Source organism: Poeciliopsis prolifica, unplaced genomic scaffold (assembly GCF_027474105.1).
Source record: "Poeciliopsis prolifica strain line A6 unplaced genomic scaffold, Auburn_PproV2 SCAFFOLD087, whole genome shotgun sequence".
Lineage (NCBI taxonomy): Eukaryota > Metazoa > Chordata > Actinopteri > Cyprinodontiformes > Poeciliidae > Poeciliopsis > Poeciliopsis prolifica.
The window spans coordinates 1,024,540-1,052,223 of NW_026562462.1; the positions used below are offsets into that span (position 1 = coordinate 1,024,540).

Consider the following 27,684-nt stretch of genomic DNA (forward strand, 5'->3'; position numbering starts at 1 on the left):
AGGCCCGGGAAGGCGGGTTCAGGGACGAGGAGCGCCTGCGGATCTGGGTCGATAAGGTCAGCGGCGCCATGGCAATGGGATAAGTGTTTAGCATTAGACGTCGATTTAAAATAAAACAGTTATAGAAATAGTAAATATTTATCTATCAGATCATTTTATCACTTCGTTTATCATTTGACCATCTCTGTTTAGTTACTGACGTCCGTCTATCAGTCCGTTTCCTTTCTTCCTTAATTCATTCATCTGTCAGTCTGTCCATCTATTTACATCAGGGACCTTTCATTCATCCATGATCGGTTTTTACATCCTTCTTCTCTTCCAGCCATCTTCCTTTTGTCATTCTTCTTTCCTCCCATTTTTCGTACATCAAACTTTCCCTTCCTTCCTTCTCTTTTACCTTCTTTCCTTCATCCTCCCTTCCGGATGTCAAACTTTTTCTCGTTTCTTTTCTTTTTTAACATCTTTATCCTTCCTTCCTCATTTCTGAATTTGTCAATTTTTCTTTTTCATTTCTTCTTTTTTTTTTCTTCCATCTCTTCTCTTCCTCCATTTGTCTGTATTTCTATCATTCCTTCTTTCCTTTTGTCCTTCCCTTTCATCCTTTTTTCCCCTCATCTCTTATTTTCATCCTTCCTTCCTCACTTTCTGTCACCAAACTTTTTCTTGTTTCCTTCTTTTTTTCCTTTTTATTTCCTTCATCCTTCCTTTCCTCTTTCCTGTCTCACATCTCTCTATCTTTCCTTCCTCCATCAGTATGTATTTTTTGTCTATTCCTTCTTTCAATCGTTCCTTCCTTCCACATATCAAATCCATCCATTCATTTCTCCATCAGTCCGTCTCTCATTCCTCTGTGATTTTTTGTCTTTGTACTTAAACTCGACCGCCCGTTGCCATAGAAACCAGGTCGTTTTCCTCCGGGTCCGTCTTGATCTTTAACCGGTCTGTGTTTGGCACCATCTCTCCTCTCCACTGCAGGTGTGGCGCCCTTACATGACCTCCAGATCCGGCGACAGGTCTCTGCTGGTGATGGACGTCCACCGTGGTCACCTCAGCGATGCGTTCAGGGACCGTCTGTCCGCCATCAACACCCATATCGCCTTCATCCCCGCTGGATGCAGCTGCCGCCTCCAGCCGCTCGACATCTGCGTGACGCAGGTGCTGCGGGATTTTCTGCAGGTACCTGGCGGTGGAGGCGGAGCTTCTTTCCTTCCTTCATGTCTCAGTGTGTGGATCTGTGATGTTCTGATTGGCGGTTCTGTCTCCAGGCCCGGTGGTCCCAGCTGGTCGCTGATGGAGGTCTGGACGGGCTTGGACTGGACCAGCTGGCTCTGACATTGGCCTGTTGGCTCAGTGAAGTCTGCTCTACTCTGAACGCACAGACCGACGTCCTGCGCAGGTGAGAACACCTGACGATGACATCACCTGACGATGACATCACAGTTATTTAAAGGCCATGCAGCGCCATTTTAAACATCTTCATTTGGATTTTATGAGTTTGACCACAAGACGCCTAAAAGACAATGCATGATTGTATTTTTCGAATACAAATAAACATCTGAAAAGTTTGGCATTTGAATTTGGTAACCAATAACAAATATTACTGAATGATAAATTATCCAAGTTACTGTGATAAACAATAATATTGTTGTTTTTGAACCATTCTCACCAACAGTCATAGTAATTACATGTAATCATATTTTCAAACGTATTTGTTGATACTCCCAATGAATAAACAGTGGAGAAAATAGTAAAAATAACAATATGGACAGATATAAAAAAAAGCAATTAATTGAAATTTATTATGAAAACAATCATTCATTTTTATCATAGCAGGAAATTTATTATAATAAATAAGTGACATGCTAAATACCAATATCTATTGGCAATATATTAAAAGACGGAAATAATTAAATTCCTTTTTTTGAAAAAGAAAAACACTTGTAGCCTCAAATACAACAGGAAAAAAATCAAACGTACACCACACTTTTCAGATTGTAATAAATTTTAAAACATTTTGTTTTTACTTTCCTCACTTAAAATAAATTTAAGTGTAAGCTTTCCACAAAATGTGAACAAATTAAACGTGAAAATGTTTTCAGAACCCTGAAGTTTTACTCCCTTCTTTGACCTCCTTCAAGGTCGTTCACGTTAGCATGCAGCCTGCAGCACCTGGAGAACCAGGGAGAGGCGGCGAGGATGATCACAGCTCTGACCGAAGTGCTGACCCAGCCGCTCGACTCTGGATCACCAGAACCCGGACCAAAACAAGAGCGTTTACTGGAACGGATGCCGCCGCTGCTGGTGATCAAGGAGGAGAGGACAAACGGTTGGGATGAAGCGGAGAAGCAGGTGGAGATTGGCAGCCTGTCCGCCCTGCGGCAGGTGTTCAACAGCGAGAGCGACGCCGAGTCGTTTCACGGCTTCGCTGACGTCTGATTCTGCCCTGCACATCGTATAAACAAACTGCTGCATCCGGATCCTCTGACACGTTTATAGAGACGCTAATAAATGCTACTGATACAAAGCTAGTCGGAAAAAAAAACAGAAAATACTGTGTTTTTAAGGTGAAAACAACTTTATAGATCATTAATTACATTTAAATGTAAAAACCAGTAATCAGAAACCTCAACATCAACAAATAATGAATCATGAAAAATAACCTAATATTGATCCTGAAGCTCAGAATGGTCTTTTCACTGCATAATTATTAAAAGTGTAAAGTTGTAACTCTGCTGGGATTGTTTTTTTCTGCTGCTTTGTAAAATAAACCTTATTTTTGTTACTTTTTTAATGTAACATGAATTATGTGATGTTTTTAGTAGTAAAATAAAAGACGTTGTGTCCAAATTTATGTCACTGAATTTATACAATAAGGTGTCAGGGAAAAGTTAAAAAGTCTTAATTTTAGGTATTTAATATTGAGACCTTTTAATCGTTTTACATTTTGTCGTGTTTAATCTCGCATCATCTGCAGGGTTTTCTGTCAGGCACACGGTTCAATCGCGCGCATGCGCAGAAGAATGCTTTGCGTTTGAGTCGAAGCGGTTGAGGCTACGGCTAACTAGCTGCTAGCTAGCTTGCTATCTGTTGGACGACGTTAGCCATTTTATCGCTTCTGTTGATAAATCCATAAGAAAGGGATTTACTATGTGCAACGCACAAAGATGTTACCAAGGACCACAAACAAACCTCAGAAATGTAGCTTTTTATCCCCTAGAGCGGGTAAAGCTCCCCAGAAAACAGTGGCCGTTGCTACTACTGTTAGCATTGGCCTGAGAACGACATAAACTCTTAAATCAGAGATCTGCTGGATTTTAAACTCAGTAGTCAAGCTTCTTTTTTTATTATTTCAATTAAGTCGTTAATATGGAGGGAGATACAGAGAGAATAAGGAAAAAATCAAAGCTAGCAGAAAGAGAAGTCAAAATTGGGCTCCACATGCGGGAACCATGGTTCTGGAGCGGCGGTTGGAGTGAAACTGGGTCGGAGCCCACGGCTGGCGGAGAATCGGCGGCGGCATCTGGTGAGTTCTCGTTAAAAAAACACGTTCAGGTTTTGGGGGTCACCAATGTGGAGGTCAATGTCTTCCAATCCAAACCAAAAGTAGAATGAAGTACAACCGTTGGACCTGAGTGAAGTTGGGCCCCACCTTCTCAAATCAGACAAAATTGATGTCAATTAACTCAACTACTTTGTGCTGATTTGTGAAAACGCTTACCACCAATTTTGTCTGATTTCGTAAAGCTGGTTGACCTTTTGACCTTTAACGTTTCATCAATATATTCAATGCCTAAGCAGCATAAACGTCTGATTTGAAGAAGGTGAAAGGGCAACTTCACTCAGGTGACCCTTGGTGTCTTCTCACCTCTCCTTCTCCCCTTCACAATAAAAGTAGAAACATTTATTGCTATTGCACAGCTATGATGGCGGCAGGCTTCAATTAAGTGACAAGATCTGCAGTTAATCTATATAAATATATGTGGTTAAATGGTTTTAAACTTGAGTTTTGAGTTGGTGAAACATATAGAAACCCTGTACATACTTTTATTTTACACACTGAGGTGAACTTAAATGAACTCAAATCCATTCGATTTTTGTTGTGAAAGCGTCCATCATCCCTGTTGGTGCTTAAATATAGAACCATGAGAACAGAACCCGTTTCCCAGCATGTCCACCAGCACCAGCGCTTTGCACCCCTGACCCCCAAGGACAGCTCTGATCAGCAGGGGGATGCAGGATTTCAGGACCTTGACTGTTCTCTGTTTAAATTTAGATTAAGGACAAAGACCAGACCTGGTAAATCCCACTCTGGCCGAGTCCAAAAAAAAAAAAGCTTCTAACATGCCCAGAATGTGCAGAGCTGTGCAAAAATCTCAAACCAGCTCTCCTTTCTTTAAGATTTCCTCTCAATGATCCCAATTTTCTGCTAACTTTTTAAAGTGTTCTTCATTAATAGCTCTTGAGACTTTCTTATCTTTCTTATTCGGGTTTTAAAACACAAAATCTTACCTGGTGTTTTTAGTTGAGCATTGTAGCTCCCCTCACCATCCTCTACAGGGCAATAAAATGTGCAAACTTCTCTCTTACTTTAGCTCAAATCCTAATGTTGATTTTTCAGATTTATTATTGTCCCATTGATACATTTTGGTTTTTATTCAATCAACTTTTTGTTTTTCAGCGTTTCTTGGGAGACAGAAACCAAAAAACACGTCAGACGTAATCATGAACTCTGACCTCTAACCTCTAACAGGCACATCTGGAAACTGTGTATTTATCAGAAGGCCGATTAGCATTCATTAGCATCTGTTAGCCTCCCTCTGAGCAGCATTAGCATGTTAAACTGTTGCACAGCGTGCAGTCTGAGGCTAAAGGAGTTCAGCAGGAGGATCAGAGCAGGAAAATCAACCGTTTCAGAGTCGATTACAGCAGCTTTGATGTTCTGACTCAGTTTATCCCAAGCTGCTCCTCACTAGTTTACATGTCAGCCGCAGCAAAACGTCAATCAAACAGCTGAGCAACATGTAGAGCTGCTCCATGCTTTAATCTGATCATCGCTGCTGCCTGATCAAAGATAAAACCTTTTTAATCTGGGATAATTACAGAGGAAATGTCTGCACAACTCATCTGTATGTTTGAGCTGGAAAAAAGGGAAAAATTAAAACACTGGGCTGTTCTCTCTGCCGCTGCGTCGTCTGAGCACGCCTCTCTGTGCTGTGTGTGACCAGTAAGAAGTCTGAATTTAATCTGAGTTAATCCAGCTCTCATTCCAGATTACAGTCTGAACTGATTGGAGCTTTAGAGGGGGAGCAGAGCGAGACAGAGACAAGCAGAAATTTAATGGGATTCTGACAATATTATACTAACTACGAGTGAGGAACCATTAAATATGTCGATAAATATGGAGGTTAACGGCCTACTCAAAGTACCAGGCTATTGAGGGGGCAAAATAAACCCAAATCATCACTCCTACACCACCGTGCTTTATTGTTAGTGTGATCCAGAAATTGTGTTGTTCATTTGGGTCAGACTATGTGTACCTAAACCTAAAACCTGAGCCTGTTCTTTAAGTAGCAAATAACTTCCCACCAAGAAATAAATATAAATATTAATGAATTATCGACTTAAAACAACCTCCTATATCATGCTGAAAAGTTACTTGTAAGTTAGTTTTGTCTTATTTCAAGTGTATGAAGATATTTTACACTTTGATCTATTTCCTGTGGAAAATAGACACTACTTAGGAAACCACAATGTCTTAATATTTCAGAACATTTCAACATGTATTCTGATGTTACATGATAATTCCTAACAAATTTACGCTGATCACTGAAAACGTTCTGAGTTTTCTGGTAAATCCTGGCAGTTAATTTTTCTGCCCAAACCTGACAGTAGAAAAAGTTTATATTTGACAGTTACTTTTTAATCAAAATTAAGGAATTATTTATGAAACATAATCTCTTGTGTCGTGATTAAATGTTACTTGTAAGTCAGTTACTTGCTATTTAAATTCACTGAGATACAAGTTAAGTCACAAATTAAAAAGGATAAAGTTGAGTCTTTCTTAATACTTTGAACTGGTCCAGAACCAGTTGGACCAGTGGCTCTGAAGTGTTTGTAACCAGTGGACCGAAACAGGATGGAGACCCAACAGTTGTGCATGCTTTCCCACTGAGCAAACATTCAGATGTCCTCATGTGGACAGCGGTGACATCACTGGTGAGGTCACCCTGCGGAGGATTTCCCTGAGAACCAACCTGAGTCTATTGTTCAGCATCCAGCTGTGAGTGACCAAACAATGACCTTTTATTACGCTTTCAAGAGGCACACAGCAGATTTTCTGAGCAGGGTTGTGTTGTCTCAGCTCTAACCGGCCGGATCAGTTTAACGACTCTGGTATCTCGGCTTGACTGAACCTGCGGCGCTGTTCCTGCGTTGGCGCTGGAGCGTTGCGCTGCTGTGTGTTTGGCGTGGAGCGGCTGCAGCTTTGAGTTTTCCTGCCCCGCCAAGACAATGCGATGAGGTGGAGGGGGTGGCAAGACCAGACAGGAAAAATCAAATCAGATAGAAAACCTCCGGAGTAGCGCGGGAATTCAGCCCGAAGTTCTCTGGATCTGTTGCTGCTGCAGGAGAAATTATCAGCTTTCAGACTCAGAAATAACAGCTAGCATGTTTTCTGTACTCCAGCTTCCTGCAGCAGGCCAAAAACATGACGGTCAAAGGTGACCTTGAACAGGATAGTTTAGGTCAAAAATCTTTCATCACATTTTTTGCACAGAATCCTTCTAGATCATGGAAGTTTAGTCTGGTCAGTTCAGGTCAGAATCAGGGTGATGATAGTTTTGGGTTTTTCATTATAGTTCAGTTTAATTTCATTGTGGCTTTTTGTTTGTCTGAGTCAGTCAGTTTTAAGTCGTATTTAGAGTGTTTGGTAGTTTTTAATTAGTAATTATTAATCAGGAATTATTAATAATTTTTTCATACTTTGATTAAGTTTTAGATGCAGAAGTTTTGTGATTTTGTAAATGTCAATTAGGTACTGAATACTAAACAATAAAGTTATTGTTGAATAACCACCTGACTGGTTTTGTCCAAACCAATGTTTTCTTCTGCCATTTGACTTCGACGGCAGTGTGGAGAAAAAAAGAAATCAATGTTATATCAGTTTGAGTGGCTAAAACATAGATTCATAAAAACAAAAACAGGATATTAAATCTATAGTTTCAGTATGTTTTAGGTAGTTAAAGTTTTCCCCCATTAATTACTGATTTTATTTCAGTTAATTAACAATGATATTTTTAAAGTATTTTTTAATTGATTTGACTTTTAAAGAAACTGAACAGAAAACGTGTTGGAACTCTGCTGTGGTTGCTAGGTGACGGGCGGAGCTCCGCTGTGGTTGCTAAGTGACGGGCGGAGCTCCACTGTGGTTGCTAGGTGACGGGCAGAGTTCCACCGTGGTTGCTAGGTGACGGGCTGGACTGCTGAATTTGTGATGCGACATTCTGAAGATTTTTTGAAACAGCTCTTTTTCCAGACACCAAAACCATCAACTTATTACCAGAAAACAACTGGCTGGTTTTTAGAAGCAGTAGAAACCATAACAGAAGTACAAACATCTGCATTTTGTATATTACGTCCCTTTCAAATCAATGTGACGTCAGAATTGGCCGTCAAGACCTGCAGTGTGAATGTAACCGGATGTGTTTCCATTGATCATATTGTTGCACAACTTGACGTTTTGAAAATAAATTAGCTTAATTTTGAAAAAACTAACTTTTTGACAAAAACATTCGGCAGAAGCATGAGGCAGTTTGTTTTTTTCTGCATGGAAATTGGTTTATTTCGCAAAACCTGAACGGAAAACATTTTCCACATGAATCAGATGATCAACCACCGGATGTTGCAACAGGCGGAAGATGATTTATCATGTGAACAAACTTATTCATGTGTGATTTTAATTACGTTTCTTACTTAATGGAAACTCAGCAGTTGTAAACTTGTGCTTTTTTTTTCCCATGTCATTAGTGGAATCTAAAGAAAGTTTTGTGCACATTTGTAATGGAAACACGGCTACTGTTTACTGAGAAGTCCTGCATCAAACCTGCGATGTATATGGGCCACAGTCCAACCTGTAGACTATTAATCTCAGGCTCATGTGGGCCCCACATGTGAATGCCGTTCTGCAGGATGAGAGGTCTAGAACTGTATTTCTAGCCTGTCTAAATAAATTATGATCTTCAGAAACTCATTTTGCAGCCTGAAATATTACATGTGCCGCCTTTGATGGTGTGCAGTTGTCTAAACTAAACATCGAGGCGCTAATTTCAGTGGTGAAAGGCTCTAAGTGAGGCCGAATATTGATCAAGGGAACGCGGTGCAGCTGCAGCCCGTTTGCATAATCTCAGATCTTTCCATTTTAAATGAGCCGAAGGTGTAGCGTTACAACTAATCCCTCTTTTTAAGATTTATACGACACTTTTTAATGGAAAACTAATGTTGTTCTGCACACATGTGGGTTTCATTGTGACATTCACTTTTCTTGTACTAGCATGTATTTTCCCTCAGTGTGCCTCGGATCCTTGCAGTGGAGGTGGTGAGTGCATGTTTTGCATGACTCATACAGACACAATAGCTGGAGGTAAATACCCCAGTTTGAGGTTAAACTGGGATTTTCCTCTGACTTTAAGTAAACTAAGGAGGAAAATCATTCCTTATAAGAGAACATGAGAAAAAAAAAGTGTTTTATCTCTTTGTTTCTGCAGATCTTGGTGGGTGAAGGTCTCTACTTCATTTTTGGCAGGCTGGGGATAAACTTGGCAGGAAAACCATAGCCCCCAATCCCCATCCCTCATCCTCTCTCTTCCTCCCCTTTCCTAATGTGATCATTCATTCATTCTCTTCTCTCGCTCAGATCATCACACCTCTCCGTCCTTTTGTCTTCCTGTTGTCCGCCTCTCCGTCCCTCCATGTGAACGATGTCCAGTCTCAGGTTTCTGTCCGTCCATGGAGCCTCTGTGCTGCTGCTGCTGCTGACGGCTGGTGAGTCTTAACTGTCTGAGTGTTGCAGCTGTTCAACTTCCTGTTCAGCTGAACTTATTTCACTGCTGAACTGTAATCTGACATGTTGGACCCCCTCTTCTCCTCCTCTTCCTCCTGCTGGAACCACCAGAGGTCTTCCTCTTTGTTAGGTTGACAGATGCATGTTTGCTTTAGACTTTGTGTTTTTCTTACACCATTTAATTAAATCCCTATCAATCCAAGGATGTTTGCAAGAAATGGAACATTTGAGTTTAATAAAATCTGTTTAGTAAGCAACCTGTTCATGCGAAAACAAACTGACTAATCTGCTGTTTACCCAAAATTCAACTTTAAGGCTCGTTCTTTCCACTCTGTAATTAATCGGTAATAAGTAGCAACACTGCAAATCTCTTAGTGTTCTTGAAATAAGACAAAACTTTTAAGAAGTTGGATCTAGTTTGAAGTCAATTATTTGACTAATAAGACATTAACATATACTATAAATGAAATAATCAACTTTTTCATCAATTTTAAAGAATTATTGGCTAAAATAATTAGTCTTTTAAGGAAGACTTCTATGTCCTCCTTAAAAGTTGCATATAAATTAGTTTTTGTCTTATTTCAAGAATGCTGAGATATTTGCACTAGAAATTAGACCAAAGTGACTTGGTAAGGTTTGTGTTTTTGTAGTGAAAATACAGAAGAAAAGCTGTAAAATTCCCATTTTTCACTGCAACAACATAAATTATTACCAAGTGCTTTTAGTATATCTGACAGTACAAATATCTTAGTTCACTAAAGTAAGACAAAACAACTTATACGTAACTTTTCAGCAAGAAATACAAGTTTGTTTTAAGGGAATAAATCCTTGTTATTCATTTTTAAAAATGCACTACTTCCATTTAGAGATTATTTTACTTATAACAAGATTTTTTCCTATATTAAAATTGAAATAATCTGCCAGTGGAATAAACACTTTTTCAGGATTATTGAATTTTTGAAGTAAAAAAAGATCCTATATCTTGCTGAAAAGTTACTTGTCAACTAATTTTGTCTTATTTCAAGTGTATTAAAATAGTAGTATTAGAAGCTAAACCAAAAATACTTGGTAAGATTTTGTGTTTTTGCAGTGTTCCACGTTCATTGCTGGTGATTTCTAATGAGACCCAGTCTGATTGAAGTTGCAGATTTCACACCAGCGTCTCAGACTGGATGGTTGTGGGAGAAGCATCGAAGTGTTTGCTGTCCTCACAGGCTCGTTTGCATTCATTTATAATCTAATTAACGTTAACTTCGGTGACTTTCAGAGAGTTTAGGTGGAGGAAATCAGATTACATCCTCAGTACTGACCAAATGTGAAGCAACAAGAGTTTAAAAATAACAGTCTGAGTTACAAACAATAAAAAGGGAAATAAGATGATAGTTGTGAAGGTTGCAAACTTCTAACTGCAGACATAGGCTGAGTTTAACGTGCTAATAATTCTGCTTTTGTTTTCTATTTATTTCTTATTTGCAGATAATTTATGTGTGCAGCTTGTTAAGGCTGTTTTACTCCTTCATATCAGTCATCCAGGATGGTTGTGAGTGAACTTGGAAGGAGATTTTTCACTAGATAAAGATGATATCAGACTTCCTGTAGCCGCAGTAATCTAACAACTACTGAGGTTATGAAACTAAACTTTATATCTGATGTTATTCATATTAAGTCTCAGCTGAAACAACTATAAATTAGCTGTAAGATTTATTTTAATTTTCTTTTCTCTTTTTTATGACAACACAAAAACCATTAAATAATGCATTATATCTAAATAGTGATTTTTAAGCAGTTGCTTTTGCTGACACCCAGTAGATGCTACCTGCGTTGTATTGCTAGCAATAGCTTTGTTTAAACAGTAGCAAGTGTTTTGTTAGCAGCTACCAAAAAGCAAACGGCTTTAAAAGTGGTAGCTTTATATTGTGAGGATTTTTGCCCCTCTTGGTGGCAATGGGGGCAGTTCTCACAAATAACATTTTGCTCTCTTGTTTTTCAAACTGCTGTTTTAGTAGATGGTTGAAAACAAGTCATTAGCATGTAGCTTTTAGAAGCTAACTTTATATTTATTTTAATGCTTAGTTCATAGATATTAATAAGAACTCGATGGATAATTTTAGATGATTAAATGTTTAATTTTAGCCTTTTTTTAGATTAAACTAGGTCAACTTTCAATTTATGTCCTTTTCAGTAGCAGTTCTGGCTAACAACATTTTTGCTAGCAGTTAGCAGTCACCCGTGGATTTTCATTACATTTTGTTTGAACTCAGATCATATTGGCATCTTCAAAGAGTTGTTGGGGACAGGAAAGACCTCTGACAGCAGTCAGTGTCACAGCTATTCTGAAAGGTCTCTGACTGAAGACTGTTGTATGGCTGCCACATGACTGTCCTGACATGCTAAGAGCTTAATTTCCAGGCAGGAGATTTGATATTTTCCAGTAATATGTCCTGGATGATCAGGCACTGCTAATCCACCTCATTTGCTTTTGCCGCTCCTCTTTAGCTGTCTGGCTGGTCATGTGGTTAGAAAACCATGCAGAGACCTTGGAGTCATAATATGATCCTTGTCCATTATGATGGATTTAGCGTCTTAGTTAAGTTAAGCTTTTGAGATGCTAATCATCTGCTACTCGTTGTAAAACAATACCTTGTTGCCACGGTGACGCATCATAAAAGTTGTCTAAAAGCAAAAAAATGGGAAAAAAATGCAGTAGTGCAACAGAAAGAGCAGCATGTTGTACAAACTGGAACAAATTTGGTTTTATGTTGCGTTTTTGTTTTTCTCTGCCTTTCTTTCCAATGGAAAAACTGGTGATGAAATATCCAACGTATTAAAACGTTTTGATTTTCAGTTGAAACTTCCTGTAGCTAAATGCGCTACCACTGGTGTTTACACAGACACAACAAGAGCAAACTTGATTACGTTTTTGTTTATCCTCCTCTTTAAAAAGCTGTTTATTCTTCCCTCTTTTCACCTGACTGTGTGAAGTTGCTGTGGCGTTTAGTTGCTGTTCTCCTCGGGGACCACAGCGGGGCGCTCATGCTCACTCTTAGAGCCTTGGAGTGAGCAAATCCAACATGTGCTGAGCCACATCTAAGTCACAAAGGCTTCAGCGTCTGTTGGTCAGAGCAGCATTTTTCAAAATTTATTCATTCATCTTCTCAACGGCAGCGATCCATCAAATTGCTCTGATGTCCAAATGTGGCTTAATAAGCCGCTTCCTCCCACGAGGGTGACCCCTCTCCTCCTCGGGGGCCAGAAAAATGGCAGTCGTCATGGTCACGGGGATCAGCGGTGACTGTGCGGGACAGATACGAACAGCTGTCCGCCCAGCGTCTGCTCTTTAAGCGGAGCGGAAAGATCCTACAGTCCTTGAAGTGCACACGTTCAGCTTGAGTTTCCTTTAATTTCACCCAAGCTGAACGTGTTGTACTCTCTGAAGTGCGAGGGGGTCGGAGAGTTTGTGTTGTGCAGCTGGTTTTGGTAAAGTTTCTCTCAGGATCATGTGACTTTGCCAACAAACACCCCCACACTCTTACAGACCCCCTCAGGCTTTTATTTTTCTGACTTCCTGTCAACTTCCTCCCCCCTTTTTCCTCTCAGCTAAACTCAGCCTCCAATCATCTTCCTCAATCATCGTCCTCACTTGGTTTATGACTTCCCATTTGGTTTACCATCCAATCCTGTTTCTTTCCCTGTTCCTCCTCCTCTTTGTCGTCTGATTCTTCCCTTTTTTCCCTTGTATTGTTTAGTTTCATTCCCAAAGTTATCCCTGCCAGGGGCGGTCCTAGCATGTTGGTGCCCTGGGCGAACAGCATTCAGCGCCCCCATCCTGCTTTTTTAACCAACCAAAATTCATCATTTACATTTCTATTTGCCAACACAAACACACTTAATATTTCTTTTAATATCTGGTTTGAAAAACGTGGAAGTGTGAAACAGCGTCAAAAGTATAAGAAAACATGCCTTACATGATATTTGTAAATACTAGCTATTGACGATAGCAGTGGTATTAATATCAATTCAAAGTTTTATATTGTTCCTATTTAATAGGTTATAAAATAGTTTCTAATAAGTATCCTCATACAATAGATTGATTACAGCAGGCTAATAGAACTTCCCCAACTAATGTGAATTAATCAAAGGATACGGATTGTGTAAAATTCACATTTTGTGCATTTTTCTTATTTCCACTTGAGTCCCAACTGTTTCTTAAACAGACAAGTGTTTAAATAAAACCACACAGACAGTTTTTGGCAATCAGCGTTTTTTGGTGTCTGTTTCAAAAATCTTTGGAAAGCAACAAATCAGCAGGCACTGCCCCGTTACCTAGCAACCACAGCAAAGCCCAGCCCGTTACCTAGCAACCCAAGTGGCGCTCCAGCATGTGTGGAAAGCAGCAGCTTATTTCAATTTAAAGCGACCCGAGGCCCTAAAATAGCTCAAAATCTCATTATTTAAGAATAATTGTGTGCAAAAAAATGTAACGAACATGTTTTGAATAGAATAGACTTTATTGATCCTTTAGTGTGGGTCATTGTCATTTTTATTTCCATTAGTAATAGTTTTATTTTATTTTCTTGCAGTTTACTTTGACAAGAATTTTAATATTTAAAACTGTAATATTTTATTTTGAAAACCAAATTTGTCATCCTAAGCAGCTAAACAACAAAGTTCCTGTCGCCCAAACGAGAAGCCGCCCTGGGCAGCTGCCCATGTTGCCCATATTAGTATTGATCCCAGTGTTGATCTACAGCTGATGTCATACGGCGTGTTTCTGTGTGTGTGGGTCAGCTGGTTTTCATTTCCTTGGCTCTGATGAAGCTGTGTGACTGACAGGTGCTCAGAGACGACACACTTCCTTTCTAATCATTATTAGCAGCCCATCAGTCAGCCGTGTGTTTTGATATCCCGGTGGGGACTTTAAAACAAGCAAACACGTCCCACTATGCCAGGTCAGACCGAGGTTTACGAGCTTCATGTCAGCGCTGGTATTTGAGTGATGGTTGGTTTAGAAAGTCTCACAGAAACAGTAACAACAGGAGCCCTGTTCGGGTCCATCCAACACAAAAACCAAAATATTCACTCAAAACGCTGCACTACGTCGTCCAGCAGGATGTTTCTGTTTCTGCTCAGGATCATTTGGGGAGGTAGCATCTTTAACTCCATGTAAAAGAGCAGGTGGGAAATGTTGGCCGACAACAAACCAGATCAGATTTGACGGATTAAGGATGGCAGATTACGAACATTTGACCTCATTCGCTGAGTCGCTCTTGTACGTTTGTGAGCATCAGTTTAGGTTTCAGGCTCCATATTTAAAAAGAAGCGTGACTACACTCTGTTTCTAGTCAGTTTGTTATATTTCTATGTGATTTTTACATGTTGCCACAGTGAAACATTTATTTATTTTTATGCTTTTTAAATAACTTCACTAAATTATCCTGGAAAATATTTAATTTGTCCCTCCAGGATGTTGCAGTGTATTTTTCTGATTATTTTGGCAAAAAATTACTGATTATGTTACACCTTTCAAAAAGTTGTGGTCAAATGTGCTGTTTTCTCTTTGCAATGACATGATTTCACTAAAGAGGTAAAAACAGAAGATAATTCACATTTGTGTTGCTGGAAGTGAAAAAAAAAGCCTTTTATAGAGCAACAAAATAGAAAGTTATTATCCCAAGATGTTAAATTACTGAAAACACTGAGGCAAACCTCATATTAGTGTCTGTTTTATCAAAATATTACCTGTTTAATTTATTATTGTGTAATATTTTTACTTTTGCGCTTTTAGTCGGGGAGAAATAGTTGATTTTGGCCCCTGAGGATTTTCATATAAGGGATTTTGGCTCTTATATGACACCACACCACTGCTCTAAGGGGAAAAGTTGGTGAAAAGTTCACTCAAATTTGCAAATGAATCTACATTAATAGTAGCATCTTCTTTAGGAACTTCCTGTAGAGGCCAATGCTTCAGTCTGAGGCACAAAATGTGCAGTAAGCTGAATAAATACTCAACATGTTTATCCTTCATGTCTAAAAACAGCTGACTGGTGTTGTTATGTCCGTATTGAGTCAGTGAGCATCCTGGGAAAAACTTTGCTCTTTTATCTGGAACAACTGCAGCCAAAATATCTTCTCCGAAACGTTCGCTCTGTTCAGCCTTGAGGGAAAAGGTGAGCCGCTCAGATTAGAAGTGGTGCGAGAAAAGAACCAGCCAAGGTAATTTAGGCATCTGGTGGGGATGCCTTCCAGATGTCCTCCACAGGAGGAGGCCTGGAGCGCCAGCAGAGATCATATCTCATGAGGGGGGATCTTGGGAACGTCAAGATCCCCCCCACAGAGCTGGAAGAAAAGGCCTGGAGGAGGGAGTTCATGGATCAATGCTCCGTTCCCCCTGAGCCCCAGAGATAAGGGCAGGAAGATGGATGAGAGGATTGAGAGCGTGCTGGAGAAAAGGTGGGACATTCCCGATGCTCATTCCAGTCCTCATGCAGCCACAGAGCTTCAAAGGTTTTACGGTCTGGGGTCCGAGTCCTCCGGCCTGTTTGTGCTGTACAGGAGGAAACAGGAAAGAGACCCAAGAAAAGGCAGCAGGAAGCAGAGTCAGGACTCACCTGCAGAGCTGCAGCTGTTTTTACGATTGAGTCAGATGGTAAAAGTAGCAGAAGAGTCAGAGAACGACCAGCTATCAGCAGCTAGCAAAACATCCTGGATGATCATCGGATCAGAACCAGGGAGTCACATTCTGCTGCTGAAAATGAGCTTTTTCTCTCCAATCCAAAATATTTATCCACACAACAATGAATAAAATAAGTTACATTTGAATGAAACCAAAGTTAGTGTGACATTTTCTTTTGAACTCTACAATTATTACCCACTTTGAGTTTATTGGTCTATGAAATTCTTTGTATTGTATATTTTACACTTTATATAAACTTGTCCTGGAAACTAGAACTATGTTGTTGTTGTTTTCCAGACACAAAAACACATTAATTTATTTCCAAAAAAATAACTGGATGGATTTCTAGGCGCTTGGACTTTTATTTTTCTGAAGCAGTAAAGACTGAAATGAGTAAAAAACGTGAATTTTTGACCTTTAAGGTTAATCACCTGCTGACTAATAAACTAACTAATAAAACTGTCGCAATAAATCACACACGTAAAAGTTTCCACATCTAATGCAGTTCCTGAACCTTTATTTTCACCGTTAAAAGAGCCAACATTAACAATGTTTTGTTTGTTCACATTAATGGACAGTAAAATCCAGATAAAAGCCGAATAAATCCTGTTACTCAGGAGGAGGAACACTTTTACTGCCTCTCTGAGGCCTTATCAGTCACTACTGTGGGGTTAATTCACTAGAGTTACGATGTGAAGCTCCAGCGAAGAGGCAGCTTTTTCCCAGGATCGTCTCTGGAGCGGCTGATGGATGTGAGGGAGGATGCGGAGGGTCCTGAGGGAGCAGCTTTCCCATCAGACCGAAGGGTTTTCTCATCACTGTCCCTCTCTGTGTGTCTACTCCTAAAACATCTCTGTTAATGGGTGATCTGTGTTTCTTCACCCACCTGCTCCAGTGCGTTTCCACTGGAGAATCAGCGCCACCTGCTGTTCGTCTGTTCTGATGCGACCAGCAGCAGTGGGAGGAAACGGGCTTTAATTTATGTTTGCTGGGCTTTTGGTGGCCAACCAGCACAAACTAATCCGTAACTGAGACATGGGAGAGAAAGTAACGCTTCGCCTTCGTACTCTGGAGAACCGCAGAAAATGCTGGCATTTTGATCTGATGATGCTGAAACTGCAGTTTTTAAAAGCTATGATTTCTTCCAAATGTCATGCAAATTGTGAGCAAACTTTTAAAATGTCTCAAAAAAGAGAAAAAATGAAATGTTTACATCGACTAGGCCTGCCACGATGACGTATGGTTACAGAAGTTATTACGATAATCCATAATATTGTTTTGAAACCATTTTCAAGTACTGTAACGATTTTGGCATAAATAGCTCAAAAACTCAAAGATCAATAAACTTAAAATTTTAATGAACATTTAAAACTGGGACTGCAAGGCATTTTATTGTGAACTAAATTTTCCTTAAAAATCCAGCTGGTTGAGACCAAAACAAAATCATTCGCTCTGTGGTTACCTAGCAACTCTCGCACTGTGTGGTTACCTAGCAACCCTCGCACTCTGTGGTTACCTAGCAACAGCCTGTTGAGTTACTTCCACAGCAGTTCATAACTGTTGCTCATAACTGCGTATAAATAAAACACACATGGAGTGAAAAGGTGACGCCACTGGTCTGGAAATATTTCAGATATTTAAAACAAAAAACTAATCAACAATTATTGATATTCACTGATGTGAAATATTTTTGTCGAGATTTGTTTTTCAGCCATGTTCAGCCCTGCTCTGAATTTGAAGGTTTGAAGAAGATTTTCTCCTTCAAATACAACATTGTTGGCATTTGTGGGACAAGTTTAGTCTAATGCAATATAGATGAGAAAATGGTGCAGTTGTTCAAAATATCAGCTTCCAACTGTTTTATCTACTCACTTGTGGACCAGAACAATGTGCATTTAAGTTGAAAAAGGCCACTGTTTCACTTTCTCTCTGAAATTTCAGAAAGTGAGAAATGAGTGAAGGCTTTGGAAAATCTCTGGGTGACAAAACTAATTTAGTTTGGCCTCAGTTGAAGTGAAAGCAAATGAAAACTAAAGGAGTTTAAACCTAAGTGGCTAAATTAAAACCAAGAATCTGTTTATCTGGGCTGTTGGGTCCAGCTGGATTTTCTTTAACTGTCTCTCTCAGACAGCAGCAGTAACTCCGTTTTACAATAAAGTGGAAACATGCGCACAGTTTATGTGAAGCCAAAAAATTCACCAACTCCCCACAGACTGCTGCAGGCTGCTGGAAAACAGCTTACACACATCCACACATCGAAAACTAAACAAAAACAAGAGAAAACATGAATATATCATCTCCGGTGGTAAAACTTCAACTAAATAAATGTTATTTATCCTAAAATGTCAAGAAATTAAGTGTTGATTAGTTTGTTACTGATGAGCCATAAATGCAACAGATGGATTGATGGATGTTTTATTAGTTTGTAGTTTTAATATTGAGATAATTTTTTCAGTAACTGAGACAGAAAGTCGAGACTTAATGTTGACCTCTGAGTTTGTTGACCTCTTACTGACCGTTTTAATGTTTCCAGTTTGTGAGGCCGAGTACTACAGCGACTCCACGACGCCTTCAGAGTACGACTCCGACTACAACACCACCTTCGAGTACAGCTTCTTCAGTGAGTCCCGCGCTCTCAACCATGTGGTTTCTCCATCTCAAACTGCTTCAGCGGACTGATTTTAGGAGGTAAACAGCAGGTGGAGAAATGAAACCCGTGCTATTGGCTGTTCTCCTCCCAGGTAACAGCAGCGTGGACGAGCTGGACAAGTTCATTGGTGGGATGATGGAGATCGACACAGACGAGGAGGAGGAAGAAGAAGAAGAAGTGTCTTTCACGACAGCAGCTACACCCAGGAAAACCACAGAGAGGAGCAAGATGGGGCGAGGCGGGTCAAGAGAGGGCGATCTTGGTAGCAGCGCCTCTCTTCCTGTTTGTCTGGTAACAAATCAGTTTCATTTGGTTCCACTTAAATGTTTTTAAATCGCCAAATGTTTGTTAATACACTGGTGTAAAACTAACACATTTCAGAAAAATATCGTCATTTCATAAACCTGACTTCCAGCAAGCCAACATAGAAACCCAGTAGTCTGGTTAAATCTACTGCATTTAAAAAATGTGAGTCAGTTTGTTCACATTAACGGAAACTGAACTCCTGAGTTTTCTGAAGATGCTCATTCTGATTCAAACCTCAGTCTCCACTCCAGCTTTTTGTTTCCGCTCTCGAGTTTTTACAATTTTATTGAATCCAGCAGCAAAGACAAACAATAAGCGCAGCAGCAGAGGATCCGGATCAAAGCTGCGATCCGCCTGATGTTGTTCTTTAAAGTGCTGATTCAGCAGCCGCGTGCAGGTGGCTTCTGTTAACACGGAGAGTCCATCTGCTTTCTGTGAGAGTGGATCCGATCTCTGCCAGCGTCAACAAACACAACACTCCTCTGGACCGGCCAAACAAATACAGCCGAGTGGGTTCATCCCGACACGGAGGACCGGGGCTGAAAAGAACAAGGAGATGGAAACGCTGCTGTTTATTTTAAGTATAAGTGACCCTGATTGAGTCCGAAGTTCTTCTGGGTTGAATCAGTGTGGGACTCGGTGTCGTCTCATTGTTCAGCTTAAGAACCGGCATAAACATCTCCAGGCTGTCGTCTGCACCACAGAGGCAGAAAAATGGAGTTCAGGGACAGTTTTTAAAACCTCAGACGCGACAATTTAATTACACTTTTCCTCTCAACAAAAGACAAGAGTTTGTCTCGTCTAAGTGGTTTTACCTCCTGCAGACTGTGACAGGACGACATCTGGACTGAAGCAATCCTAGAACCGCTTCAGTTTTGTATATAGAAGCTAATGAAGACTCAATATAAGCCCAGTGTTGATGGGGGGTAAGAATGTGTTTACATACTTTAAAGACATTTCTCACTGCTGCAGTTTGAGACGTTACTGAGGCGGCCAGCAGGGGGCAGACTGTGAGCATACTGCCAACATTAACAGTGACATATTACTCTTCCTTATAAAGGTCAGGATATACAAAAATGTTCATTAATCTAAGAATGTATTACAAATGTAATACTATTGTAAATAAGAATTTGTGAGCAAATTAATTTAGAAATAATCAGTTATTTCTAAATTAAAAGACATTTAGAAAAACCTGATTATTTGGTCAGTTCTGAATATTTTGAGCTCATTCAGAGTGAGATGTTTTTAGGGCATTTTGTCACTTTAAATCCAAATAACTTTCAGTTGGTCACGCCCCCCAATTTCACGTTTACACTGGGACAGGAAGTGGCATTGAATTGAACTGATTTTAGAAGCAGTGGAGAGACAAACGGAAATACAAACATGTGCAAAAAGTGAAATTTTTATTATAGGTTCTCATTTAAAATCATAGAAAACTGCAAGCGATGCTCCATTATCCTAATTTAGGGACTCTGTACCCACATTTTATTATGTTGCTGTATTTGTTGGGCTGAGTTTCCACCTCAGGTTGTTTTTGGGTTTTGCTGATGATGCGTTTACTGTCTGCAGGAACTCAGGAAGCTGCTCTGGACGTCGATGATCCTCGTGGTTCTGTTCTCACAGCAGCTGTGACACAAACTTACGGAGGAACCGTAAACGTCCAGGTGAAACACAAACATGGGACGGACACGACAAGCATTGTGCATCAGTTTTAAACCACCTTTGGTATTTTTAAACAGTTTGCTCTGAAACCGGCAGACTTACAGACGTTTTAATCAACTTTCTCCAGTTTAACTCTTTAAAACCTTTTGTGTTCAGTGCTGTAATGGGAAATGAATCACAGGAAAACCAAAGAGTAAATGTAAAGGAACAGAAACCCATAGCACAAGACCTGCATCCCAGATCGTACCTTACATGTAATTTGTTTGGGAAAAATAGCACAGGAATCACCTTGCTAGAGTTAAAAAATAAAGTTTTTCCAGATAAAGAAATGGTGGCAAATTTATGAGCTACTTTTTCCTCACATTTCAACATGATGAGAACAAAAGAAATTATGAAATGTAATACTATTGTAAATAAGATTGCATCCTCAAGGTTTTGCTGAATCATGTTTTTCTGTTTTTATAATTAGCTTTATTTACATTCTGGTTTTCATCTATTTTTTTCCACAGCAGAAGAAGAAACATGAATTTCAGGCTTAAATGGCTCATGACAGACTTTGTTTATAGATCATAATTTACCTCTGAGGCTCCAGGATGGATTCGTTATGAAGAACAAATGTGTTCCCACAGTCATTCTGCTTTGTTTCAGAAACTTTTCCAGTCTCCCAAAGGGAGACGCTCTCCCACTCAACATGAAGCAACCCGGAGAGAAGCAGACATTTCAAATCCACAAACATTTCTCTGGAAACAATTAATTCAAACATCAAAACACATAATTTAGCTCCTTTTAAATGTCATTTTGGCACCAATGTTTAACCTACTAGCTGTATCATATGCCTCCCATCATCCACAGGAACTCAGCATTAATTAAAAAATAAAATAAGAAATAAATAATTTCTTCAGGCTAAGTCACTGAATCTTCAACCTGAATCAGAGGAGGTCGACTTTCTCTGTTCGATTGGACCGATAACAAAAAGTCATTTTATAGATGAAAAGTCTAAATGACTAAATGTTTCCCTGCATCTAATTAGTTCATGGTGTAGTTACCATTTTGAACAAAAACCGTCGCTTTTCTCGACATTTAGAGAAAAAACTATCAGATTCAAGCTGCTGCATGAAATGAGACTCAAACAAAAGTTTGTCTGCAGCCGCGAGAAACGAGACGTTGGATTCAGCTCATTATCTCACCTTCCAGCTCAGATCCTACATCCTGAAACGCTGATATTATGCTGTGATTTATGCTTTTAGCTCAAAAGCTAATTAGTTTTTAAGCTAATAACAAAAATTTACTTTTAAAATGTCAGTTTTGTTATTAGCTTAAAAATGAGTTAGTTTTTAATTAGTTAAATTTTTCTTATTAACTTAAAAACTAACGAGCTCGTAAGCTAATAACAAAAATCACATCCAAATTATCTGTGGAAAATTATCCGTCTACATAGATTAACTTCCCAAGCTGCAATAATTCAGCAGTTCTGCACAGTACTACTCGATACAATCCAGGAGTTTTTCCTTGGTTCTGATAAGCTGTACCTCAAAATGTGAAGATAAGTAGATGTTAGTGCTTATGGTAGTGCTAAGACAGTTTAACTAATTAAAATCTACAGTTGTAGTGTTTCTAAAGGGGATCTCAGGTATTTCAGCTAGGTCTAAGAGGCTGTAGCTCTTAACCCCGGTAAATACTGGGGTCCACTCAAAATACAGCGTACAAGTAAGACAAGCTAAATATTTCCAGAGTAAACAAAATTCTGATCTGGCGATCCCCAAGGCTCAGTCATCGGTCCTCTAATATTTAAGATAAATATGGTAACTCGAGTAACGACAGCCATGTCTTCAGTTGAGTATTTTTGACAAAGCTGTGTTCCATATCAGCTTACATTTGTGGAAAATACGCAGCACATGACTCTTTCAGTTCATGTATTTTCCCGTTTATACGTTCGTCTTGATGAGTTCGAGCTGCTGTGAACTTGGCTGAAGCTTCAGCTGATGGTTTTCTGATGGACTGTTTGTCTCCTCCAGGTCTTGGCGGGTCTGCTGAATCACCTGGAGCGCAGCGGGTTGGGTCCGTTTGAGGTCGGTGGAGGCTGAGCCTCCCTGACTGGTCCAAACATGGCTGCCCTTCGCTCTGATTGGACGCCTGCCAAGCCAGCCTGAACTCGACTCCAAACAGACTGAACGGCGTCACACCCTGAATCCTTTCAAAGGGAATCCGCCTCATTTTGGCAGCGCAACATTTCCTCTCTGTGGAGACATTTTTAAATTTATTATGGAAATATTTAAAGTATGGATGTTGGATTTTGTCAGAATATTTCTCTAGAAATGAAATTATAACCAAGCAAAATGTCTATTTTCAAGTAAAAAAGTCTGGAATTTATTTTTGATAGAAAACAAATGGAGAACCATTGGGATCATTTTCCTCTAAAATACTTTATTTTACAATTTCACATCCAGTTTAACCCCAAACACCAGTTTAATTATTTTTAAGAACCCAAAGTTATATTTAAATATGCCCCACAAAAATATAAACAGTTATAATAAAAGCCTTTGTTGTGGTCAAATGTTCACATCAAACTGCTTCAAGTGCTAAAAAGACAAAATCCTCTGAAAATGTAGCAGCAGAAATGTCATTGTTATTTCACAAATAAGATCACTAACATAAAAAACAGAAAAGATCCAAAGAGCTTTTTTTATTGCATCTTAATGTGAATTTTTGTTGTTATGTCTTAATTTAGGAGCCAAATGCATCATATCAAAGTAAAACGTCTGCAGTCTCTGTTTCTCCTCATTATGAAGCTTTGCACAAGTTTGATCTCTAACCTTTCATCTAAATAAAGATTTTCACTTTGTTTGCACTGCAAAAAAAAACCAATTAATGCATGTACTTTTCAATAAAAGTAATAGCAATAAAGGAAGAAAGGTTTCTGCAGAATGTGAAATAAAGACACTTGTTTTTTTAATGAAAGTGAGTCATTTTGTTTGAAGGAGAACCACAGCGCCCTCTACAGTCACTGAAATTATTATTGGTTTTAATTTAAATGCTTCAGATATCAGATTAAACAAGAAGCTGCTTCATTTACTGATTCAGAAAGATTAATGCATGAAAATGTCTCGTATTTTTCAGTTTTATTTTCTGTCTCATCAAGTTAAGATCAAATCTAAAACCTATTTTTTATTACATTTATTTTATACGGATTATCAAGGGGATCAATATTTATTTTGCATATGTCCATGCAGGAGAAATAATGATCAAATATCTTCTTTTAAAAAGTGGATAAATCTTCCAACCGAAAGCAGGGAAATCAGGCTCAGGGTGTTTAGTATGGCTGCAGTTACTTACAGCTTCCATAAATAAAGGCTTCTTATCTTTTCCACTTCATCATTTTGGGTTTAAATTGTTCTGGGAGGTTTTAGATGAATGGTGTGAGCAAGCTACACCGTCTGGAAGCACCTTGTTCCTGTTTGTAACTCCAGATTGTGACCAAGGGAGGAAAACAGGAAACGTTGTGGATTAATCTGGCCAAGGTCACCGCAAAATAGGTCGGCAACAGCAGATCTACTTTTTATTTATTCTTTTACAAATTATGCTAAATAATAAAGACATGAAAGCAAAGCCTACCCTTGTGATCCACCGGAGGAGGATGGAGATTCCCAGTGCGTCAGTCGTCCAGAGGAGGAGGTGAAGCAACGATGGTTGGTTAATTTCTCCTCTTTTTGGCAAAGTTTTGACTAGATTTGACCTTTTAGCCCTCAGTCTTAGTGCGATGCTCAGGACGAGTGCAGCAGATGTCACGGCCGTGTGACCCGTCAGCTCTTCAATTTGCGAAACCACAAGATGTAAATCTGGCGACACAACCAGAACCGCACACACAGTAAAAAACTCAGGCGGGATCCAAATGACCGCTCAAAAAGAAGAAAACTGACCAATAACCTTTAGGCTCTGGCGTGCCCTTTGACCCCCACAGACTCACACAGATGTGCGTTACGTACAAGAAGTTTGGACACAAAAGATCTTTCTTTCTCCACAATTTTGATAGTATAGAGGGTTCGATAATAAAACTAAATCCAAAACCTGTTGTCTGAAGGAACTTCTACACAATAAAAATGACCCAAAGTTTCACGGCGTCACGGGAGGAGCTGCTCTGTAAGCTGCTCTGTAAGCTGCAGCTCTAAGGCGGAGCTTCGTCCTGGAAGGCGGGGCTAGGTCCACAGGTTCACAGCTGGCTGATTTCCATGGAGATTAAAGGATTTCTCTATCATGCATCAAAGGATCAAAGCAACATGTTCCTGACGAACGAATAAAAAATAAGATGTAAAGCTTAAAAAAGTCAGTTTTACATGAAACTGGTCCTTTGAACAAACATGAAGACGTTTTTATTAAACTGGATTCAATTACTGCTGACCAGTCGGTTTTCTATCGACTGAATCAGAAAACCGAGTAAATAAACTTTTTCCATTTAAATCACATTTTGACATTTTAAACTGATCGTGACTTCCTGTCTGCTGGAGCCCTGCTGCTTCTCACGCTAACGGTTTATTTCTGGTCTCTGGTACGTTGAAATGTTTGATCGTGATCTGAAGCGTCTTCTAATGAGGAAAAGTCCATCACTGTCAAAATCTGGCAGCAAATGTTGCTGAAACGGAGAGCAGGAAGTGATGGATGCCTCAGGGCCGAGCGGATATTTCAGTCCAGCAGAAATTTGCACGACAAGAAGAAAAAAAAGAAAACGTACTGTACCTCGAAAATGTCAGATTTCAATCTGGATTTTATGAGTTTTACAGAACCTGTTTACATTGAGGAGGGAAACATCTGAACGAGCCTAAAGTTACAAACAAAAATAAAGATTTTATTTCCTAAATTGACATCAAGGTGCAGTTTTGACCTCCAGACTCAGAAATGAAGCATCAAGCAGCAGCTCTGACCAGAGGATGAAAGTCTGTTTGAAGCTTTTCTCTGACCTTCAGTGAAACTCGGACGTCAGCAGATTAAACATCGGCTTCATTTCCAGACTGAAAATGAACCCAAAGTTTCGGCATTGATGACGGATTCTTCTGATCGAGACGACAGCAGCAGAACGGACACGTCATCGCAGAGGAAAACAATTCAGAGTTTACGTCAGCGAGGAGAAATATTTAAAATTCTGCATGAAATTAAAGTCAGCCTTTCATAAAATGAGTAAACCACCTGATGCAAAGAAATTAGTAATAGAAGCAAAAATGAAACAAAAAATACATACATAGAAGCCAAAGTTGTTATAGCTGACTAAAACTAATAAGAAAAATTAAATATGAATTATTAATAAATGAGAAAACAACTGAATTTAACTGTAATTAAAGAGGAAAAACTACATTATGTTTATTAAACTAACTGAAACATATGTAACTTATAGATATAATATCCGTTGTGTTTATTAAATGTTTATAGCCTTTTGGACTGAAGTGAAATTTATGTTTCTCTACATAAGCAGTTTACAAATTACGGCTAATCCTGGCGTTGATTATGTTAAAAGTTGTTCTATAATAATTAAATCCATTTTGGAAAATAGCCTCTTTTAAAAACAAAAATTATTACCACAATTAATAAAAACTGGACTTAATACTAGGAAACAGTTGAAAATAAATAAAGCTATTTGATCAGACAGAAATCTTCAGATGAAACTAAACTAATAAAAAGTTAAAATCTATTTTAACTCTGATCACATCTTGAGATTACAAACCCGGCTCACATAATCTGAATTGTTCTTATTGAGAATAGTTTAGATCTCAGATTTAAAGTTCTCGTTTTGTTTGTGTTTTAGTGAATCCTGTGCTGCTGCTGCTGCTGCTTGTTTGCAGCTGCGGCTCATTTTTCTTCTGACGGCGACAGAAGCTGCTGCAGCTGGAGGTCGCAGCGTCCTCTGAATAATCAGAGCGTCGGTGACGTCAACTTCAGCCTCGCTGTCAGGCGCAGATTTATCTCCGGCTGCTGGTTTTATACAAATTCAGATGAAAAAAAAAACAACTAACAGAAAAACTTTGTCACAGTTTCTCTAAACCTGATGTGGATCTGGCTGGAAAGAAGCGAATGTGCTGAAAATACAAATAAATAACTGAATCTAGAGAATTAATTTAGTATAAAATACTTCCCTACATTCATTATTTCTTAGTTTCTGTTAGCAGAAATTAAGATTCTGTTTCCATGAAATCAACCCTGATCTCTAAATCCAACATGGCTGCAGATAAATCAGCCACATTTATTTAAACAAAACATGTTAAGAATTTTAAACTTTATGCTATTTAGTAAGAAAAAATAGAATTTAATTCTGATTTCAATCTCAGATTTATTTGGAAAATGTCAGGACTGTGAGATTAAAATGAGAATTAAAAATGGCTCTACTAAATTTAAAGTCAGAATACAGATTTTTTTTTTTTCCTCATGATTATTATTTTTGTTTATTTACAATTAAGTAATTCAAACCTTATAATCCTTACTTCCCTCTCGCGACACTGACTTTCCCCCAGAATCTTGAGAAAAAAAGACAAAATATTTGGAATTAAATTCAGAAAATGTATTTTAAAATTATTTTTAAAAAATTGTGGAAAAAAAAAATAAAAAATTTTAAGACTAATGTCAAGTTTCTGAGAAAAAAGAATTAAGAAAGCAAATTCTGAGATTACATTTTGAAATCTGAGGAAAAATGTATGTATATATATATATATATATATATATATATATATATATATATATATATATATATATATATATATATATATATATATATATAATTTAAAAAAAAATTTAAGAATTATTTTTTTCATACATATATATATATATTCTGAAATTGCTGATTAAAATAGAATTATTTTTTAGAAACCAATTTTTCACTGCAATTTAGAACTAAAACTCCCAACATTTCAGTGTTAATCCATATAAATAATCTTTTCATTCATTAGCTGCAGTCAAACCAAAATAATCTGTACATCTTTAAACTGAAATCCTAAAAAACTTACATGATATGAGAAACTTTTCATTGTGAGCCGTATAATCGGAACAGAGCAAATCAATGTTGAGTTTTCTAACATTTCCCAGATTGTTGTTCTTGTTTAAATCTCTTGCTTTTTTCTCAGGCTGATGGCATCCTGTTGGGTTTCCTCACTAAATCTGTTTAGTTTGTTCAATCTGCTGACAGTCGTTCGGTTTTCTGTCACTTTTAAAACATTTATCTTTGAATGTTACAAATCGCTGCTCCAGAAATGCAGATTTAAGACGTTATTTCCCATTTAATCCAGAGTGAACTCTCTGTGTTTGATGCTGCTGTTTTTGCCTTAAGCTGAACGGTTTTGGTCCGTCTTTCTCTGGACC

General features: G+C 38.6%; 1 protein-coding gene across 1 annotated transcript; it reads left to right on the plus strand.

Annotated features, from left to right (window-relative positions):
* Positions 1-8,910: 8,910 nt before the first annotated feature.
* Positions 8,911-23,197, plus strand: si:ch211-191i18.2 (uncharacterized protein LOC564095 homolog). The gene is made up of 5 exons (XM_055022584.1): positions 8,911-9,039; positions 18,265-18,351; positions 18,473-18,672; positions 20,257-20,351; positions 22,365-23,197. Exons 1-4 carry the CDS (start codon positions 8,976-8,978, stop codon positions 20,317-20,319), a joined length of 414 nt encoding a protein of 137 aa, XP_054878559.1. The 5' UTR covers positions 8,911-8,975; the 3' UTR covers positions 20,320-20,351; positions 22,365-23,197.
* Positions 23,198-27,684: the final 4,487 nt, after the last annotated feature.

Bases quoted from the DNA above. Each gene is read 5' to 3' on its own strand.
- si:ch211-191i18.2 (XM_055022584.1), top strand. From the start codon at position 8,976: ATGTCCAGTCTCAGGTTTCTGTCCGTCCATGGAGCCTCTGTGCTGCTG. The intron at 18,352-18,472 runs GTGAGTCCCGCG...TTCTCCTCCCAG, and splicing joins CTTCGAGTACAGCTTCTTCA to GTAACAGCAGCGTGGACGAG. The intron at 18,673-20,256 runs GTAACAAATCAG...TACTGTCTGCAG, and splicing joins CCTCTCTTCCTGTTTGTCTG to GAACTCAGGAAGCTGCTCTG.